This window comes from Lycium ferocissimum, chromosome 12, assembly GCF_029784015.1.
Source record: "Lycium ferocissimum isolate CSIRO_LF1 chromosome 12, AGI_CSIRO_Lferr_CH_V1, whole genome shotgun sequence".
In the NCBI taxonomy this organism is placed as follows: domain Eukaryota; kingdom Viridiplantae; phylum Streptophyta; class Magnoliopsida; order Solanales; family Solanaceae; genus Lycium; species Lycium ferocissimum.
Genome location: NC_081353.1, coordinates 49,572,320 through 49,593,913, shown reverse-complemented (window position 1 = coordinate 49,593,913; position 21,594 = coordinate 49,572,320). Strand labels below are relative to the sequence as shown.

Here is a 21,594-nt window from a genome sequence, read left to right as displayed (position 1 = left end):
TCAATTAACCTAAGTTTAGGAAATTAGTTAACCGTTCTTAACGGATCTTAAAGGATGCCTAACCCCTTCCCTTTAGGATAATTAGAACCCTTACCTAGAATTTATTAGGTTCGTAAGATCTTAAAAATGGAGTTTAGTTTAGCAATAATTAGTTAACAATTAGGTGTCCTAATTCACCATAAAAATAATTAGGTGGCGATTCCTTAAATAATAATATAGGGAATCACCAATATGTTGTACTCTATTTGACCCGGTCTAAATGGGGTATAACAAGGACCCTTTAATTTTTCAATTAGATTGAGGTTGATAAATACAATAATTGTCGTGTTTTTCTGCTTGCTTTTCATCATCTGATATACAAAGAAAAAGCCTTTCATATGCTGCAGCCATTTTGGTAGCGGTAAACAACTTCAATCCCCTCTCCCTAGCAAATCTTCCTTTCAGCTCTAGAATTTCTCTTCCATCCTCCCAAACCTCATACAAAACTTTCTTCAGTTCCCCTACTGTAGGTGCATATGTATAACCCATCTCTTCGCTAACGATAATAGACCCCGTAATGCTAGCAAGTTTCGTCGCTATCAAAGGCTTACCTGTTAGGATGGCTTCCAACAAGGTGTGATCCAAACCTTGAGCTCTTAATGTCGGGTTTATGAATACATCTATTGCGTTGTAGAATCCTGCTAGTTGATCCTGTTCTAATGGTCCTAAAACCATAACATTATTCGATCCGAGGCCTTTGTATCGAGTACCCCATGGACCATTTCCAGCAACTAGTACAATGACATTGTCCCTAAATGTTGAGTTTTCCTTGAAAATTTGTTGTAAGGCTTCAAACATTAAAGGGTGCCCCTTATCTTTAACCAACCTTCCAGCTAACCCCAGGATTAGGGACTTTGATTTTGAGATTCCAATCTTGGACCTAAAATCATAGCCCTTTGTAACATCAGGCTTGAATATCTCCTCACTGACACCGTTTAATATGACATGAACGCGTTCTTCTGGGATCATATAGATCCTTTTAAGTACATCTCCTGCATGATCGCTCGTGGCAACGTGGTGAGCATAATTTGGGAAGAACTTTACCTCTTCAATAACCTTCTTCACTCTTTCAGTCAATGCATGTGACGACTCTGGATCTTCAGTAGTATTTCGGAGAAGCTCTTGTATGATGTCAGAATGTATAGTTTCATAGGCAATTCCATGCCAGCTAACAGCAACATTATTCAGGTTTTTTGATCTAGTATACCTAAGTCCTACACTCTCTGTATGAATCACATCGAAGGGCCTTTTTGTCGCGTTTTCTTTTTGAAATTGCTTCCAAACAACGGCTTGGTCTAGATATCCGGCAGCAGTAGAGTTCGAGATGTGAAAACGGAGATTGCTGATTGTTGGATATAAAGGGAAGGATGAATTAGCTGTGAAGATATGAAGCTCGTGGCCTCGTTTGGCTAAGGCGAGATGGAGTGTTAAAGCGTGTCGTTCAAGTCCTCCAGCATGATGTTCATCTGGCCATTTCTTGACAAACAGAGCAATTTTAAGGAGTCTTTGAGGTGCTTGTTCTGATGAAAAGACAAGATGGTTCCAAGCTTTTGGGAATCTAAGGAGATCAATTGGTCTGTCTTCATTGGTCACTGTCATTTTGATATAGGAATAGCCATAGCCAAAGACATAAGACCAGTAGAGGAGAGAAATGGATGATAAGGCAGAGAGAAAAACAAGAACGCGGCAATAAGACCGAAAACTGAAGAAAACAGTTTGATCTTTTGCCATGACAGTTTAATTCCTTTTCTGAAGCAAAAAGAAAGTACCATGACTAGATCAAAGGAGCATGATTTGGGTAATGGGATTCATTTGTTTATGACTAAGCTTATTTAAGTATTTCTTTTCAGATCTAACACAGCTACACATGATTGTGAGCTCGTTCAAATCTTTAAAAAACTCACACATATCTAGAAGTCCTCAATTTAAGTTGACCAAATTGATTGCTATAATATTATAATCTGCACAGGTTTCAATCCATGTTAAAAATTACAACTTACAAGGTCGCAAATCTCGAGCAAAGCAAGGGAAAAAAAAAAGTCTTTAAGTGTGAGGAATAAGCTAAAGCAACAATCTCAGCAGCAGTATTAAGTGTTTTCATCCTTTCCACTTAGGGTGTGTTCGGTACGGAGGAAAACATTTTCCAATTTTCGCATGTTCGTTTGGTCAAAAATTTTGGAAAACATTTTCAGTGAAAACAAATTCCTCAAAATGGGGAAAATGACCTTCTTTAATAAAAGTAGGGAAAACAGTATAAGTGTCGATCAATCCACCAACTACCCACCACCCACAACCACTCCCACCACCCCCCCTCCCATCCCACGCCTACGCCATCCACCCACTCCCGCCCCACCCATACCCCACCCCCACCCCATCCTCACCTCACCCACCCCCCGCCCACCCCCAACCCCTCCAAAAAAAAAATTAATTTTGTTTTGAAAAAAAAGTTTCGAATTTTTTTTTTTGTTTTTTGCACCACGCCACCCACTCTGCCGCCAGCCCACCCCACCCCCGCCCACCACACCCCCACGCAAAAAAAAATTAATTTTGTTTTGAAAAAAAGTTTTGAATTTTTTTTTTTGTTTTTTGTTTTTTGCACCACCCCCCCCCCCCCCCCCAAAAATAATTTTGTTTTGAAAAAAAAAGTTTTGAATTTTTTTATTTTTTGAACCACACCCACCCCAGCCTGCCCCACCCCCCACCCCACCCCTCACAAAAAAAAATTTAATTTAATTTTGAAAAAAAGTTTTGAATTTTTTTTTTTTGTTTTTTGTACCACCTCAACCCCCCCCCCCCCCCCCCAAAAAAAAATTAATTTTATTCCGAAAAAAAGTTTTGATTTTTTTTTTTTGTTTTTTTGCACCACCCACCCCTGCCCCACCCCCACCTCACCCACCCCCTGGCAAAAAAAAAATTAATTTTGTTTTGAAAAAAAAGTTTTGATTTTTTTTTTTTTTTTGTTTTTTGCACCACCCCACCCTCGCCTCACCCCCCTCCCTAAAAAAATTAATTTTGTTTTGAAAAAAAAGTTTTGAATTTTTTTTTTTGGTTTTTTTCCCCATCCCCACCCCCCTTTCCCGACACCCCACCACCCCCTCCAAAAAAAAAAATTGAGAGTGGGGGGTGGGGGGTTGTGGGGTTGGTGTGGTATGGGTCCACACCGGGGGGGGGGGGGGGGGGGGATGTGGTGGTTTAGAAAATCCAGAAAAAAATTAAATACTTCAAAAAAAAATGGGGGTGGGTGTGGGGGTAGGGGTGGGGTAGGGTTGGGGTGGGGGTGGGGTCGGGGTGGAGTTGTGGGGGTGGGGTCGGGGTGGAGTTGTGGGGCTTGGAGTGGGTATTTTCCGAAAATGTTTTCTACTAAAACGAACACGAAAATAAAGTAAATTCACTTATTTTCCGCTACCCAAACGAAAATGAGAAAATAAGTAGAAATTCACTTATTTTCCAATAACACATTTTCCAAGAAAACATTTTCCTTCATACCGAACACACCCTTAATTCAGTGTTCCAATACTGTCCTATTTCCTATACATACACATAGTCATCTGATATGTATAATTCTTCTTGGTTACCACCCGGTTTCCGGTACCCGCTTTGGAACCCCAACTAATCCGGATTAGTGTCATGTAAAGCCCGTTAAAGGAGAAGCGTTACCTACTAAGATTTTATGTGATATAATTCGAATAGAAAGCAATGGGAGCAAATCGGCCCTATGCTATTTGGCCACCATCACATTTAAGGAAAGAAGTGTTTGTGAATCGCTACCTCAGCCCAAATTGCTGGGCACTTTCACTTATTAATAATCGATCACTAATTTATGAAATCAATCAGATTAGAATAAATTTCTTAAATTAAATTCAAGATATTCAGAAGCTACATGAAAAAACACTACTCAAATAATTAAGTTTACAATTCTTCATCATTTCATATTGGTTAAAAAAGATCTAAACGTTCGTCAAATTTCACTTGATATAATTCCGCGAATACAAAGTGCCAAACATTTTGCGATACAAAGAGTAACAAATAATTGTATAAATGTCAATAATCTGAACACTAAAATACAATTGTATTGACTAATAACAAATTTGGTTAAATCCCACGTCCACATGTACAAGGGACAACCATGACATACGAGGAGTTGTCTCAAGCCTGCAGAATTGTCTAAATATGATTATTAACAAGTGACTACTACTGCTTGCCTACTACTGCTTGTTATATGTCCTATATATCAAATTCTGCTCTAGTTATAAGAACAAAAGAGAAACAAAAAAAACTTACACGACGTAGAAGTTGTTCCACGCTGATCATGACTTTTCATCAGACAACTATGTATGCCTAGAGAAACTGATGATATAACTGACGAAGAATCCTAAAGATTCCTTCTACTGCCAAAGACAGAAAGTGATTTTTGGTAATAATCAGAGCGACTTCGATGGTAATCAATCCAGATACATAATTGTCGAATGGCTTCCCTTTTTTCCTCCTTGAGAGCCAACATCCCATCATCCTTGTCCTTGATCAATTTCTCCAACTCTCTAACCTTATTGTCTGATTTCCAAACTTTCTCTCTGTACACTAATATCTCGGCTTCCTTGTCGTCCAACTGTCTAAGTAAGCAATCTAGATCGTCTTGTACATGTACTATTGCTTTATTTTTCCTCATAACCCAATCTTTTACAAATTTCAGCTCACAAGAAACCTTGGATATTCGATTAAAGAAATGAGCAGTGCACTCCTCAAATTTTAGTGCCACTGTGTCTAGTGAAGCAAGCGTGTCGTTTGCTGTCAGTGTTATATCCTTAATACCCCTAACTCCAACTTGTAACTTTGCGTTTTTCTCTTTTAGATCATTATTTTCTTTCTCGTACGAGTCTCTTGTTTTCTGATACCACTCTTTGTTCTCAAGGTGCATTTGTTCTGCCACACGGATTCTCCTGCTCAAGATTCTCAAACCGTCTTCAAACTTCTTTCGCAGTTCTTCTGTCATTTCTTCTATTTTCCTTTCAGCATTTTGCAAATTTGATTTGGAATCTTCTAACCTGATTTTCATTTGTTTATGTTCCTCGTTCAACTTTTTTATAATATCTTCGTTTTCTCTTAGTGACTTCTCCTGATCTGTGACCTTCATGGTCAATTCGTTGTTTTTCTTTTCCATCTGAATAAGGCTCTGGGAAGACTCGTGTTTCTGTTTCTCAAGCTGCGATTGCAATTGAATTTTTTCAGTTTCCCCAGTTCGTAGCTGCTGCTGAAGAGTGTTAATTCGTGCTGCCAGAGATGAATTCTGATTGGACATATCATTTGTGTAGGCCTCATGTTTTTCTTGAAGAGCTGATAACTCGTGTTTCTTCTCTAATAGTATGGTTTCCAACTCTTTCTTTCTATCAGTTAGCTCCTCTTTTTCTAACTGTGAACGATAAACTTCTCTGTTTATATCCCTTATCTGTTTTTCCAAGTCATTCTTTTGGCTGCAGAGCGAGTCTTCCTCCAATTTTAAGTCTTTTACACGTACTTTTAGGTCTTCATTATCTTTTAATGTCTCCTTCTCAACCAAAGTTGCGCTTGTTAGTTTCTCCTTCAAAATTTCAATCTGGACATTCCTTTCAGTATGTAAAGAGTCCAACTCTTGCTGCAGACAATTTGCCCGTGCCATTAGATCATCAATTCTAGACTTCGAGTTGGTCTGATTTTCCTCAAATTTTGTAAGAAGATTAGAAAATTGATCTTCTTTCTCTTGAAATGCTGCTTCCAATTCTTGGACATGAGCTTGCAACCCTGAATTGCCTTTTTCCAGTTGTTTAACTTCATTCGACTTGCACATAATCTGCTCCTCAAGTTCTTTCTTCAGTACATATGAGTTTTCTAGCTCAGGCTTCATCATAGCAATTTGATCTTCTAACCTCTTTATCTCATCTAATCTCTCACTCTCGTGAACCTCGTATTTCTTGGTAAGAGACAAGAGTTCTTCTTCTTTTTCTGTTACTTTTTCCTTTAACCAGGCAGATTCTTTCATGATATTTTCTATCTCTTTGCCTTGATTGTTCGGGTCCTTGAAAAAATCTCTAGATTCTGGTTCTTGGCCAGAAGATATTGGTGAATCAGGTAATGAATCCAAATCCAAATTTGCACTTTCCAGATTTGCTGTATTCAAAAAGTATGAGCTGCCTTCACCAGCGAACTGCCATGGGGAATGATATGCTTCAGAATCTGAAACTGAAGAAGATGAAGATGCAGCGTCATCCCCGATTTTGGCACAAAGGTTATATTTTACTTCTCCTCTGAGATTTTCATACATAGCATAGAGGGACTGGTATTGTTTGTGGAAATCATCAACAAGTTGGATAAGTTCTGATCTCCTCCTTAAGTTCCCATCTCTACTTCCTTTGCTTATACTCTTGCTCAGCTTTATAATCCTTTTTACCTTGTTTTCAATCTCTGCAATACAGAACAAACTCTTCAAGTTAGGACTCTGAGCATTCTATATTAATCAATCTAATGAAGCGTACAAAAAGCAGAAACGCCAACAACAACAACAATAACATATCCAGTATAATCTAACAAGTTGTGCCTAGGGAGGGTGGGGTGTATGCAGGCCTTATCCCTACCTTTGGGATATAGAAGTTGTTTCCGATAGACCCTCGGCTCAAGAAAATCGTCTCAAAACAAGTTTGAAAGAAATGCAAGAGTAAAAAGCTATGATGAAAATTTTATAAGCTGAAGTCACATCAAGGTTTGCTCTTTATCCCATTTGACACTTCACAGGATGAACAACTTATTGCTTACCCCTATGGCTATTCTATGAGCTACAAAATTCTGCATTAGGGAAAATTGAGCTGGAAGATGTGCCTTTTTTTTTTTTTTTTTTTTTTTTTGTGATAACCCATGCGCACATCTCAGTTAATTCTACAGGGCACCTGATGCCTCCCACCAGCACAGGTATCAGGTAACTCTGTCCATCAAAGATGGGGCAGATGGGAAGAAATAACATAGTGTTTTCTGCCTCATGCTAGAAGATGCGCTTTAATTTGTGTTAACCTCTAATAAGCTAAATCACAAGCTCAACATTCTAAGGTCTGACGTTGTTTTCAAGTGGAATGGTTACCTATTTTTATGCGTTTCAATTGTTCTTCTTTTTCAGGATCAATATGACTCTGAAAAGCCTTCATGGAACCCTTCCAACGATTTTTCGCCATCTCTGCTTCCATTATTTCAAAGGGTGTACTGCTTAGGATTGATTGCTAGCATCCAAATGGCCACTATATCTGAAACAAAGCGCACTCAGCATCTGCAATAGCCATGAACAAAGGCGTTAGGCGTTCTAAATTTAGAATTTAACAAGTCTTGATATTAATTCATGTATTGCTCAATTCTTACTACATGTTTTGGTTAAAACGACATCTTTGTTCGGAGAAACCTATTGAATAGACAGGCGCGGAAGAAGTCAGTATTTTCGACACGGAATGTGAAAGATCACTAAAAATTAAACAATTATTAAAGGCCACCTGACCCCAGAATAACCATAAATATAGCTAAGCTGAATAATTTCCAGGTTATCAAAATTCAAAATAATCGTGAACGTGCTGATAGGAAGACAACAATTCAATTCAGGCAGCTCGTACCATAGAGGGTAATTATTGAACAAAGATTTCATTGTAGACGAAAATTTCAAGTCTTGTAAATGATTTGTTTGATATTTGCATGGTCCAAACTATAGTGATACACGTGAAAGATGTATCCACATCCTCTTCTTTTTCCTGTTTGTTTTTTGAATGATTTTCTTTATATGAAGAAAAAAAAAAAACTGATCAAACATCCATGCACATTCGGATTTGATGCAGTAACATTAAAAAGAAAAATGTCACTCGATAATCAACACAAAAATGTGCAAAAGCAATTTCATTTTCATACGTACAAGAGCGGATCTAATGTAATTTGCATCTGAATTCATGGACTTACGAACATAATCTCTCGTTAATCATTAGGATTATCCAACTCTTATCTTTCTTTATCTGTTACAATATAGAAAATATGTTTTTTTTTTTTTTTTTTTTAAAAAAAAAATCTTTCTTCTCAGCAAGAAAATGCAGAACAAGAAGTGAAAAAAACAAGCTGCAAATGCTTACCTGAAAAACTGGGTGAAAATAGATGAAGACCCATTTGCATTTGTTTTATTAACGGTAGTATCTCGAAGCTAAGGGAAAATTTCAGTTATAGTTTTTCTACCATAAGATTCTATGGCTATTACTCATTACCATGACCCTTTTACAATTTTAATATTACTCATCATATTGACCCATTTTCCATATTAGTAATATATAATTACTAATGAGATATAATGTAAGGGTTATTTAAATTTAGTGGAGGAATATAAATCTTCTTGAGAATTTGTAAGTCTACCCAATGGGAGAAAAGGAGTAGGGAGAGAAGGGGAAAAAAAAAAAAGGAATGATGAAGGTCCATTATTATTAAGAAATTTTGCCTCAAATTCATGCATATTTCATTTAGATAAGCCTTGTTCCAATCGAACACCTCAACTCCTAATAAAGTGTTTTAATTAGATACTTTCGGTTTAATTTTGAAAAAAAAATTAGCGCATGTTTTCATTCGTCTATTAGGTAGTTAAATTAACCACATAAAATATGGCATCTCCTTCAATTATACGCATTCGCCTCAATAAGTCGTAAAACCCCATGCATTTCTTGAGGTTGATTTGTACAATTAAAGGAGATGACATGTTTTATGTGATCAACTTAATTATCTAATAGATGAATGAAAATACACACATTTTTTTTTTCTTTTTCAAATTGATAACCAAAAGTGTCTAATTGAAACACTTTATAAGAATTGAGGTGATCAATTGAGACAAGGCTTAGTTCGAGTATCTAGATAAAATATCCCAACAAATTTAAGGGGCTAGTTATGTGTTAAGCCTAAATAAAATAAGCTAACTGATTTACTAATTAGAACAATGGAAGAAATCTGATAACTATTTGAAAATTGTAAAAGTGAGAATCGATGCTTATCAAGAATCGTGATAGTCCAATTAGGTAAAAACCTATCTGCCCGCATCCGGTGTCTAATTAGGCCCCGTTTGGACATGGTTTGAAATCATGATTTCAAACCATGTTTGGATATGCAATTTGAACATTTTAAGTTGTATTTTCTCTTATAGACATAAAAGTCTCACAAATTGTGAAAACTATCAAAACATTCTCAATTCTTATACAATCTTACCAAATGAGCAAGTCATAGTTCATAACAAAATTAGTATCCTCCTAGAAGGTCTTTCTAAAAAATACAACATCAATTAATCAAACTTTAATTCAATAAAAATGAAAATTTAACATGAATAGTAAAGTAACTACTCTTTAATATAATCCTCCCACATAAAATAAAGGTTGGTAGACATAAATAAAGGTTCGTGGAAGTTAATGAGATTGGTAAATGAATGATGGGGTAATTGTTATGAATATCTACCAACTTATAAGTCTTTTTTTACAAAATATAAACTTATGGGTTAAATTTTATATTTAAAAAAGTTGAAACCATGAGTGAAAACGCATGTCCAAACGCTGGTTTGGGATCATGGTTTCAAACCATGGTTTGAAAACGCATGGCCAAACGCCTGCTTAGAACAATGGAAGAAATCTGAGTAACTATTTGAAAATTTTAAAGTGCGAATTGATGCTAATCAAGAATCGTGATAGTCCAATTAGGCAAAAACCTATTTGCCCTCATCCGGGTGTCCTATATCAGATCATATGTATTTATTATGGTTAGGTGATAAATTAAGATGAGCAGCAGCAACAATAACATATCCGGTGAAATCCTACAAAGTGGGGTCTGGAGAGGGTAGAGTGTACGCGGACCTTAACTTGAGAAGGTAGAGAGGCTGTTTATGGTATATCCTCGACATAAGAAGAAGCAATTCAAAGCATGATGCAAAAGAAATAACAAATAAACATGTAAACCAAGTAATACAATTGTCAAGGGACAACAACATAAATTAAGTTGAGCACGTGTATTAATTAATTATAATTTGTGATCGGTTGAGCAGGAAATTTCTCAAATGGAGGGTCCTAGGTTCGATGTGTAGTTTGCGGGCTATTACACTAGAGCAGAGTTTACCCATAGCACACCCAAAAGATAGCAGCTACGAGTTCCCTTGCTAAAGTGGAACACTTTTGATCTCCCTAACAAAACAATATTAAAAACTTGCTAAAGTGGAACACTTTTGATCTCCCTAACAAAACAATATTAAAAACTGGCGCTGCTAAACCCATGTGACACTCACGTGGCTTGTAAAGGTTAAACCCATCGAACAAAAATTTGAGTACGCCTATTCATCTATCAGATCGTATCGAGTTTAGCACATTTGGATTATAATTTCGATTTTCGAATTTCGCAAAATGTTTCGAATTCGATCCAAATACGTTCGGGTTGGATCAGATTTTTTAAGTTTGATTTGGATAATTCAGATTTTTGGTTCGGCCTATAAGTTTAATTGCTGCTGCTTCTTCTTCTTCTTCTTACAAAATGAACAACCAAATAGAATATTCGTATCAAATTGTCTTAATATATAGTTCCTTTTTGCTATCACAATCATATAAATAAAGTAGTCATACAAGCACTAAAATCATTACCAAGGATGCAACAGGAGCACTGGTCTTATAAATTAACAAGTCCAATTTAGTAAAACATCTCATACATAGAATTTACTAACAATGAAAACAAAAAGAAAATCCAAAAGGTAGGCATCTTTAATATTAACAAATCCAAACATATTGAACTTAGTAATATTTTTTATTATATGGGTTGATGTGTAATGAGGAGCATATATTTGACTTATTAGATTGGACATATAGGTAATGCGCTAATATATATAATGGATAGCCAGGTATGTCAGGCTAAACATAAAGTATAAGAAAAATTCGATTTTCGGGTATCCAAAAAGTCGAAGTTTCAAATCCAAAATTTTAAAAGTTAAATCCGCAATTTCAAAATATAAGTCCAAAATATTCAAATATCGATTTGGATTTCGGGTTTATCCAAACTATGCATACCCTATAGTTGAGGGATCAAAAAAATGGATAATTTTAGCCCAAAACTTTTCCAAATATATGTAGGTTTCTTTTCTTTTCCACCCAAAATAGTTAGGGAAGAAAATAAGAAAATTTAAATCCCCTTACCCTCCCCTTGGCCCCTTTCCCTAATTAAAACACAAAATCTTCTTCTTCTTCTTCTTCTTCCTCCTGTCGACTTATTAGAACCCTAGAATTGGATTCCTTTCAATTATCCAATTCCCACTCTCTAAATACTTCCATTAAATCTCTCTACCAAATTCAATTCACTTGTTTCCAATGGCGTCTTCCAGAGATGCAGACCCAAGTTTGGGTTACCTGACCCGTAAAGAAACGGAGGTAAAGCTTCCTAGACCGACACGTGTCAAGAACAAAACCCCTGCACCAATCCAAATAACCGCCGAACAAATCCTACGTGAAGCACGTGAACGTCAAGAATCAGAAATCCGACCACCTAAACAGAAAATTACCGACCCAACTGAACTAGCAGATTATCGTCTCCGTAAACGGAAAGAATTCGAGAGTTTAATTAGTCGTGTTCGTTGGAACAAGAGTGTTTGGGTTAAATATGCTAAGTGGGAAGAATCACAAAAGGATTTCAAGCGCGCGCGTTCTGTCTGGGAACGCGCGCTTGAAGTCGATTATAGAGATCATACAATGTGGTTGAAGTATGCTGATGTTGAGATGAAGAATAAGTTTGTTAATTATGCTAGGAATGTGTGGGACCGGGCTGTTACGTTGTTGCCTAGAGTTGATCAGTTGTGGTATAAGTATATACATATGGAGGAGATGTTAGGGAATGTAGCGGGTGCTAGGCAGATTTTCGAGAGGTGGATGACGTGGATGCCAGATCAGCAAGGTTGGTTGAGTTATATTAAGTTTGAGTTGAGGTATAATGAGGTCGAGAGGGCGAGGGAGATTTTCGAGAGGTTTGTTAAGTGTCATCCGAGAGTTGGGGCGTGGATTAGGTTCGCCAAGTTTGAGATGAAGAACGGGGAGATAGGTAGGGCGAGGGGTTGTTATGAACGGGCGGTGGATAAGTTAGCGGACGATGAGGAGGCTGAGACGTTGTTTGTGGCGTTTGCGGAGTTTGAGGAGAAGTGTAAGGAGACGGAGAGGGCGAGGTGTATATATAAGTTTGCATTGGATCATATACCGAAAGGCCGGGCCGAGGATTTGTATAGGAAGTTTGTCGCGTTCGAGAAGCAGTATGGTGATAGGGAAGGTATCGAGGATGCTATAGTTGGGAAAAGGAGGTTTCAGTATGAGGATGAAGTGAGGAAGAATCCAAGGAACTATGATACGTGGTTTGATTATATTCGGCTTGAAGAGAGTGTTGGGAATAAAGAGAGGATTAGAGAGGTTTATGAGAGAGCTATTGCTAATGTTCCACCTGCTGAAGAGAAGCGGTATTGGCAGCGATACATTTACTTATGGTAAAATTTGACAACCTTTACTTTTGAATGTGATATTTGAATTCTATTTCGGATACCTTACCATGCAATTTTGTGACTTTGCTCTTTTTAGGATTAATTATGCATTATATGAAGAGCTTGATGCACAAGACATGGAAAGGACCAGAGATGTCTACAGGTAAAATATCTTTGTCTCGATTGAAATATCACTATGTAGTTCATTTGCTTGATGAATCGTATTATCTATCATGCTTTATGTGAAATACTGGTAATGGTAAACATAATCTAGCTTTATGAACCGTGCTTTACCTTGTATCTAGCTTACTCTTTGTTAATTAGAGTGGCTGCAGGATTGGGTTGGGTTGTTTCAAAATTGTTCACTAATCCCCTATTAATTGCATGGTTTAGGTACTTATCGAAATAATTTGCATGGTTTAGGTAATTATGAGATGACAGTAGGAGTGCTGAGTCAAACTGCTAAAGCCAGAACTCCACCTTGTAAACATAACTTATCAGTATTGATTCTGTTCCATTTATTTGTCTTATGCCTCATTGTATTTCGTGATCAATTTGCAAGCAATTACGTTTTTCATTTGATTGCTTCTTTGAGTCAATTGAATTCTGGACTAAAATGCAGTCTATCTGATTGAAAGCTAGGCAGTATAACTGCCAAATTGTCTTAGTTCACCAAATTTTTATTATGTATTGCATGTCGTACTTGGACATAACTAGGATCCCATTTGCACATATTCAGTCTCTGGTCTGGTTAGTTTACGACCATAATATTGTGCTATAATCTATCACCAAGATGCACACTTTTAATTTTTTTTTTTACTTCTAGTGCTAAAGAAACTAAGTTTTCATAAATGAACTGGGATGGGCTTACATGGAGCTACATGGAAAGTGAGGATTCATATAGCCATAGGCATAGTTGTTGTTTACATGTGTTTTCTTGGACTGCAATAGTTCCAACTGTTGTTAGCCTACAATTGGATGAAGAACTATGTTGCTTGGACTCTTCAAAATTGTTGACAGTTGCGTGTCGGATATTCCATTGAAACACCAACACCACCAACAACAACATTGTAATTCCACAAGTGGGGTATGGGGAGGGTAGGATACTAGGATGTATGCAGGCCTTATCTCTACCTTTGTGGACCCTTGGCTCAAAAGAAACGTAGTCATTCAGAGTGCTAAAGCTGAAAGTTAGCAGCTTACCGAGTTTTTAAAGTATCTAATACAATCAATTACCCAATTTGGAATTTTACGTTAAATTTCCATGTGTCAGCAAAATGGTAATTGTTTTTTTCTTTTTTATTTATTTATCCCCATCACGTCTGTTTTAATAATTACAACGAATAGCATGGAGTTCTATTACCATTCTGGCAAGGTCCTTGAAGTTATTAGTAGAACTAATAATAACACTAGACACAGAAGCAAAGACATGGGGTAGTGATCAAGGAAATGGAACTTGGCCAAATTCATTAGTAGATCCACCATGGTCCATGCAAAAGGAACTTTGAGCATAGCTATCCAAGTACTTATTGGAGACAGGAACGTCCAGAAAACATGCTGAGAAGCTTTATATAGACCACCTTGTGTTTAAATGTTTTATCATGAGAAAATGCTTTGTGAAGTGACCTGACTGTTCAAAAACATTAGCTAATTATTGCCTACAGCTTGAAAGTCAAAAGGCAGAGTACCCCAGGGGATCTGTCCTCCTTCCTCATTCTTATGTATCCAGAGGAGAAAATGTAAAGAGTGTCTGAGTTTCATTTTAGGTTTACTTGTCCCTTCCATTTTGGATCATCACGAGGTTGTTTCAGTGTCTAGTCACATTACTTTTCTTCCTTCTCTTTTGTTGTGTTGGTTCCTTGAATTGTATAGACCTCACATGAGTACTTTATCCACGTAATATCGTGGTTGAAATGTCCCTGAATCTTGAAAAAATTTCTTTTTAACATAATAGGAGTACTTACCAACTTGCATTGGGGCAAAGCATTTGTTTCCAAGGATTCCTTCCTTTTTTTGATGAAGTTAGATGATTTCATTACAGAGAAGCGTTATAATTTGGCAAGTAGAGTTAGAAGCTCGGGAAACTCCCAGTCCTGCATGTCCCTTCTGAATAGAATGTGCCAGTTATTGTCTTGCCAATACTGAGAGATAGTAGAGTCTTGATTTTGGGCTATCTGATTGGGGTCAGGAAAATCTAACATTAGAATGGACTCTTCCAACCATTTACCTTTCCAGAATTTTATGTGATTGCCATTGCGCAGTTTGAAGTAGGAGTTGGAGAAAAATTCACTCCATAGATTTCTGATGCTCTCCCATGGACCAACTCCATATGGACTTCTGATCAGCTTAGTACACCAATGATTCTGGGATCCTTGCTTAGACCTGACCACCTCTTTCCATAGTGAGTTCTCCTCTTGGTTGAATCTCCATAGCCATTTCATCAACATACATTTGTTGTGTGTTGAGAGGTCCCTAATACCTAGGCCTCCTAATTTTTTTTTTTGCCAAGATGACCCTTGACCATTCAGCAAGGTGAAATTTATGGCCCTGCTCCCTTCCCCACAGGAATGTTCTCCTGTTTTTGTCACTTTGCCTGGGGATCAGAATGAGGGATATCAAACATGTAGGGGGTGCTGCTCAACACACTATTGATCAGTGTCAATTTCTCCTATGGACAGGTATTGCCTCTGCCAAGAAGCAAGCTTCTTTTACAGTTACCAATTTCAAAAAAAAAAAAAAAGTAAGCTTCTTTCAAAATTTTCAATAACTCCATTCCGCGCCTCCATCGAAACCCAAGATAAGTGGTAGGCAATGTTTTCTTTTCTTGATCAAGTAAATGTATGTTCATTAATCAACATGGCCGCATGGCCGTATACAGGAGATATACAAAAAAGTAGAGAATTTACAAAACGATATGATTCTCTAAAAACTCCACCAAATACAACAAGGAACTTTCTGTGTGCATCAAAAGAAAATAAGGGAACAGAGACTACTCCTCAATGGAGTGAAACTCGACTCTACACCGTCAAAGGCTCTCTGATTTCTCACTCCAAACACCCCACATTAGCGCAAAGTGGAACCATCTTCCATGCCCTTCCTCTTCTCCTTCTGATCACGCTCTTCCAACTAAACATCAACTCTGTCAGAGTGTTTGGCATTGCCCATGAAGTGCCAAACCATCTAAGCATAGTCAGCCTGCAATGTAGAAGAAGATGATATACGTCCTCGCCCGTCTCCTTACACATGAAGCACCAATTGACGCAGAAAACCTTCCGCATTCCAAGATTTTCTGCTGTCAAAATCACCCCTCTAGTGGCTAGCCAAGCGAAGAAGCATATCTTCCTTGGAACCTTGGGAATCCATATGGCATTATATGGAAAAACATACTCCTCCCTAACCAAAAGCTTCTCATAAAACGACTTCAGAGAGAACACTCCAAAATTTCCCAAGCCCCACCAGCAAACATCGGGGTTATCAGCCTGATTGACTTGTCTTTGCAGTAAGGCTTGACTTGTCTTTGCAGGAAGGCTAATAATCTCTAGAACTCAGTCACTTCCCAATCATGTAGCAAGCCACAACATAGGATTCCAACTAGTTCATCCAAATTTATGACTTCATTGACTGGGAAGATAGAGCTTTTAGCCATATTAATGTGTAGACCTGAAATAACTTCAAAAAGATTCAGAGTTAAGATACACAACTTGGGACCTATCTGCCCCACAGAAGATCAGGGTGTCATCTGTATAAAGCAGATGAGAAACTGAGAGTGAGAGCTCAGAATTGAGCCCAACTTGAAAGCCCTTAATCCACTGCAACTGCTTGGCTTTGTCCAGCATCTTGGTGAGGCCCTCCATAGCTAGAATAAAAAGGAATGGAGAGTTAGGGTCGGGTCTGAGGCCCTTCTGAGGGAAGAAGCCTACTGGTCCTCTGTTGACAAGCACTGAGAATTTAACTGAGGATTCCTTAGAATCTTCTCATATTTCATTCTCAAATAAATCTTCTCCTCATGTCTATATATCTAGTTCCTTTCCCTGTCTTCTGGTTGACCATTTTTGTCGTGAGACCTACCGTACATGAATTAAGGTCATCTGGACATCTCAATTGTTACATATTCATTTATACTTTTATCAGGGGGTGCCTCAAGCTGATTCCTTATCAGATTTGGTTGTTTCAGTAATTCCGTTTAATTCTGATTGTCCTAGATGGAGGGCTGAATTTTGTGATATGGTGGTACTAGGTTACTGGTGATGACAAATGTAATCTAGCCTTAGAAACTGTTAACTTCCCTTGTGTCTAGATTGTTTCTTCCTTGATTACGAGGCTACAGGGTTCTATGGCTTGTTTGAAAATAAACTCACTATTCCTCAATTAATTGCATACTTTAAGGTAACTACAATATGACAGCTGAGTTCTGTAGTCGAACTGTTAAGTTCAGAACTCCAACTTATAAACAATATCAGCTCTGTCCCATTTAGCTGTTTTCCTCCATGTTGTTTCATAATCTATGTGCAAACAATTACATTTAGTATTGACTAATTCTTTGAATTGATTAATGTTTGGAGTGCTAATCTCATTAGTAAAGAGTTATAAACAAAAGAAAGGTCATTAGTTGTATTCAACAACCAAAACTATCAAAGAAATCCTTCCAACAATCTCCAATGGATAGTGCAATCAAGACTGGCCCCCACCCCCAACCACACAGACACACACACACTAACACAGAGAATTTTTATTCAAGACCATTTACTTGTATCTGTGTAGCAAAAATTGTTGACAACGTTTGATTACGAGGATACCTTCAGCCATCAGAATTCCGCTTTTCAGTATACATCTGAAATCTTTTCCATCTTGGGTTGACTGTCTGTTTACACAATTAAGGTCATTCAGTTATTTCATCTGTTAAATGTTCCTCTTCGTTTTATCAGGGAGTGTCTTAAGCTGATTCCGCATCAGAAGTTCTCATTTGCAAAGATTTGGTTGTTGGCTGCCCAGTTTGAGATTCGGCAGTTGAGACTCAAGGAGGCGCGGCTTCTACTTGGAGAAGCGATTGGAAGGGCTCCTAAAGACAAGGTAGTTCCCATATATCTTTATGTGGGTTGATTCCTCTTCTGATATTTCTGAGGGGTATCCCTTTGCATGTAACCTTACCTATATATGTCTTTGCTACTATAATACAGATATTTAAGAAGTACATTGAGATAGAGCTGCATTTTGGAAACATAGATCGTTGCAGAAAGCTTTATGAGAAGTACTTAGAATGGTCACCAGAAAATTGCTATGCTTGGAGCAAATTCGCTGAGTTAGAGAGGTCCTTGTATGAAACGGAACGAGCCAGAGCTATTTTTGAGCTTGCAATTGATCAACCTGCACTGGATATGCCAGAGTTACTATGGAAGGTATTTGTTTGTTGTAGTGGCTGATATGCTTGCGTTTTGTCAAAAAGTTATTATAGAATGTAATTGTCTTCTAGCAATGCATGTTCTTGCTTAGTGCTGCTGCTGGGACTCCACGCAGTCCTGTGCTTGCATTTTTCTGAAGCTCATTGTATTACGATGACTGCTTTCAGCATAGTTAAGTAACTCGGTTTTGATATCAATCCAGTAAAGGAACCGCTCAATAGTCACTTATCTAACTGGAGGTTAGCAGGTCACACCAGCAATGTTCAAAAGCATTATAAGAATATAAGAAAAGATTTACCACCGTTTAAACTGTGGTTTATGAACGTCAAGCCCATCTAGATCCCTGATGTCTAAAAATAAGCCGATCTTTGAAAGATGCACACCGTTCCTAATTACTGGAGAAGTTTTACCATGGACATACGATTGACTCAACTGACTATCATTTTTAAAATACCAAAATCCGTGGTCTTTTTAAGTGCGATCAGCACCTGCAACATGTATGATTTGGATGTTTCCAGGAAGTTTGTAATATAAGAGTAGTTGTGAAGGGCCCCCTGGGCTTAGTTCAGGTGGCAAAGGTTGAGGGATTTGTGGCTTAGTTCAAAGATTCGAGCCCTGCGCCATGAAAACTAAGCCTGTATATAAGTGGAGAAGGGGAGAGGGGTAGACTCATTATCCCTGAGTTTCAAAGGTTGTGGTGGGACCAAAGAATAGGCCCCAGACGGATTTCTCTGTGATAAAGAGAAAGTAGAAGATTACTTATGAAAGAATGTCTGCACTAGGGAAAACAACTAAATAGTCTGGGTATAGGGTCACCCTTTTCTTTGGATGGAAATAAAAATGGAATAAGAACTGCATAAGGCGTGAAAAGAAAACAAAGCATTTGGGCAAATGCTAATCATATTTTTCTTATGTTATGCACTTTGGAGAATAACAGACAGTCACCTCTATACTGTAAGCAAGGAATTCAGCCTACAAAAATGGATGACTTGGGTCCAGTGCTGTGGATTCATCATTTGTCATGCGTTCCACATGTTCCTCGTTGTTTAATGATTGAATTCTCAGACCGATTCCCAAAATGCCTTTCTGGTTATTCCTCAAAACCATTTCTCTACTGACCTTTAGTTTGCTGCTCCCTTATATTAAGAACTAGTACTCTCACCCAGATTTGCTGGTGTGGTCATGGCCTGGCTGGGACGCGGTCAGTTATTAACATTGCTTTCGAGTCTATAAGACAACTTAGTGAAAAACCTAAATCTGCATAGCGGTTAAGCTTCCCAGAAGCATTCATCTTCAGGGAACTATCTTGTAGAATGCCAACAAATGGTGGTCTCTGCTGTTATCTTCTTTTTATTTTAACTTTTCTGCTGTTGATTAAGGGTGGGTTGAGATCAAATCATGATATTTGTGCACTTTAATTTTGGAATGTGCAACTACATACATTTTAACGAGCTACTGTTCTGCATTTATAATAGGCTTACATCGACTTCGAGATCTCTGAGGGTGAATTTGAAAGAACAAGAGCACTATATGAAAGACTTCTTGACCGCACGAAACACTTGAAGGTGTGGATCAGTTTTGCGAAGTTTGAGGCCTCGGCTATGGATTCAGAGGTAGAGGAAGATATTGAACAGAAAAAGAACTGCCTGCAACGTGCCAGAGGTGAGAAAATGCTTTGATTGTTAGTTTCTCCATTAATTTTGAATTTTGTGTTGATAATAATTTTTCTCCTTTTTTTTTTTTTTTAATCAAGATGTTTTCGAGAGGGCCGTTTCTTACTTCAGAAATTCGGCACCTGAACTGAAAGAAGAAAGAGCAATGCTTCTCGAAGAATGGCTAAATATGGAAAGCGGTTTTGGTGAGCTTGGGGATGTCAGTTTAGTCCGTGCCAAACTACCAAAGAAACTGAAGAAGAGAAGGCAAATAGACATGGAAGATGGTCCTGCAGCGTATGTTCCTTTTCCATATATTTGCATGTTTCTAATTTTATCTTTTTTGTTGTTTCCGGCAAAAAAAACAATTGGGGACAAAGCTTTTTGTTGGGGTGAGGGTGGGGGGAGTCCCTACGTCCTGTTAGTTTTATGTTGCAGGAAGAATAAATTCTGGTAAAGCTTTACTTTATATGGCAATGCTTAGTTTATTTGTAGTCTGCATTCCTTTATGTAACTTGATAAGGTGTTTTGTCAAATCCAATTTCTTAGTATATGAATTAGCGAATTGCTGGGCGGAATAACTTTATTTTGTATTTTAAGGTTTGTTTACCTTTTGCTTGGATATAATGCTGCTTGTGCTGATGACGTGTTCTAAATTTTGCAGGTACGAGGAGTACATTGATTATCTGTTCCCTGAGGAAACACAAACTACCAATCTTAAGATCTTGGAAGCTGCTTATAAATGGAAGAAGCAACGGGTTGCATCGGAGGAGGATTAGGCAGATTCTCTGTTAGCTTCTATTTGATTTTCTGAAATGTGGTTAACACATTTGTTTTCTCTTTGTTGTCTCCCTTTTTGTTTGTATTAAATGGTGAAAGAAAAATTAAGAAAAGAAAGCGAGAAGAGTTTGTAACTGATATTTATCTCTTTCTCAACAAATCTATTCTGGCATTGTTGTGCACTCAAAAAGGTATGGCACAGGATGCCTGGTAGAATGTTTTGTGGAGTGACACGGAGAGTTCCTATTTTAGTCGTGACATTGTCTAGCTGTGTTTTATGTTGGCTGTTTCTGTGACGTTAAGTTCTCATGGCACTGATGTACTGTAAATTATGCAAATGTACTACACGCGATTTGAACATAGTTTATCTATCTTGAACACTTATTACCTTTTCAGTAGCATAAGTAAGGACTTCATTTACTTAATCTCGTACAAGTGTTGCAGACAATTGCTTTCAGATGCCCCTGTTGCAGTATCCAAGGTACGAGAAAGTTAATTATGAGAGCATGCCAGAATGGAAACTTGAATTTCTTATCAAAAAATATGGGCTGCTATGGGAGTTTTCTTTCGGCCGAACCAATGGAGTATTATGTTTACTATGGAATTAGGTTGTGTTTACTATGGAATTAGGTTGACACACAAGGTGTCTTAGGTATCTTAGCTTCTATTTATAAGTTAAAGTTATGGTGATGTATTAGTGCTTTGATTTTGTTCTCTCTTTGCTATTTAAGGTAGTTTGGTGAATGGTACTATGTAATTTTGTGAAGTCATCTCAAAATTGGGCAATATAGCAATGGTTGTTTAGGATTTACCACTACTTTATATGGTAGAAAACAATTAAGTCGGGAAACCCATAAATCTCGCCGGAAGGCTAAGTAGGCATATCAGATCAACTAAAATTCCAAGGGGGGCATATTTCTTGGCAAAGTTATTTAGGGCAATTTTTCTTTTTGCGCAGGATTGCCCTTCATTTGGGGTGGTCTTTAATTTTTGCCCTTCAAAATGGTGTCTTTAAATTTTTGCCTAACACCCCGAGGCAAAATTTCGGCTGGCAAATTTAGTAAACAAAAAAAAAAAACAAAAAAAGGTAGAATTTGCAACCTCTACCTCGCAAAAATTCTGTCTCGAATTTTTTTTTTTTTAAGGCGAGAATTTGCCTCGAACTCGGGGTGAAATTCTTAGGGCAAAATCTAAAGACCACCATTTTGAAGGG

The 21,594-nt window shown here is 37.6% G+C and overlaps 3 protein-coding genes across 3 annotated transcripts; 1 reads left to right on the top strand and 2 right to left on the bottom strand.

Annotated features, from left to right (window-relative positions):
• Window positions 1-272: 272 nt before the first annotated feature.
• On the bottom strand, window positions 273-1,775 carry LOC132040464 (uncharacterized). Its single transcript, XM_059431107.1, has one exon. The coding sequence runs from the start codon at window positions 1,768-1,770 to the stop codon at window positions 289-291; it is 1,482 nt and encodes a 493-aa protein (XP_059287090.1). The 5' UTR covers window positions 1,771-1,775; the 3' UTR covers window positions 273-288.
• Window positions 1,776-4,096: 2,321 nt separating this feature from the next.
• LOC132040393 (COP1-interactive protein 1-like) lies at window positions 4,097-7,414 on the bottom strand. The gene is made up of 2 exons (XM_059431026.1): window positions 7,142-7,414; window positions 4,097-6,474 (listed from the first exon to the last, which is right to left on the bottom strand). The coding sequence occupies exons 1-2, from the start codon at window positions 7,242-7,244 to the stop codon at window positions 4,412-4,414; spliced, it is 2,166 nt and encodes a 721-aa protein (XP_059287009.1). The 5' UTR covers window positions 7,245-7,414; the 3' UTR covers window positions 4,097-4,411.
• A 3,769-nt stretch (window positions 7,415-11,183) lies between these two features.
• Window positions 11,184-20,770, top strand: LOC132041114 (uncharacterized). Its single transcript, XM_059431907.1, has 7 exons — window positions 11,184-12,556; window positions 12,648-12,713; window positions 17,476-17,620; window positions 17,728-17,946; window positions 19,425-19,611; window positions 19,703-19,898; window positions 20,266-20,770. The coding sequence occupies exons 1-7, from the start codon at window positions 11,400-11,402 to the stop codon at window positions 20,378-20,380; spliced, it is 2,085 nt and encodes a 694-aa protein (XP_059287890.1). The 5' UTR covers window positions 11,184-11,399; the 3' UTR covers window positions 20,381-20,770.
• The last annotated feature ends 824 nt before the right edge of the window (window positions 20,771-21,594 follow it).

Coding starts and splice junctions, on each gene's coding strand:
- LOC132040464 (XM_059431107.1), bottom strand. CDS start 1,770: ATGGCAAAAGATCAAACTGTTTTCTTCAGTTTTCGGTCTTATTGCCGC.
- LOC132040393 (XM_059431026.1), bottom strand. CDS start 7,244: ATGGAAGCAGAGATGGCGAAAAATCGTTGGAAGGGTTCCATGAAGGCT. Junction 6,475..7,141: donor ATTGAAACGCATAAAAATAG/GTAACCATTCCA, acceptor TCTGTATTGCAG/AGATTGAAAACAAGGTAAAA.
- LOC132041114 (XM_059431907.1), top strand. CDS start 11,400: ATGGCGTCTTCCAGAGATGCAGACCCAAGTTTGGGTTACCTGACCCGT. Junction 12,714..17,475: donor AGGACCAGAGATGTCTACAG/GTAAAATATCTT, acceptor TCGTTTTATCAG/GGAGTGTCTTAAGCTGATTC. Junction 19,612..19,702: donor CTGCCTGCAACGTGCCAGAG/GTGAGAAAATGC, acceptor TTTTTAATCAAG/ATGTTTTCGAGAGGGCCGTT.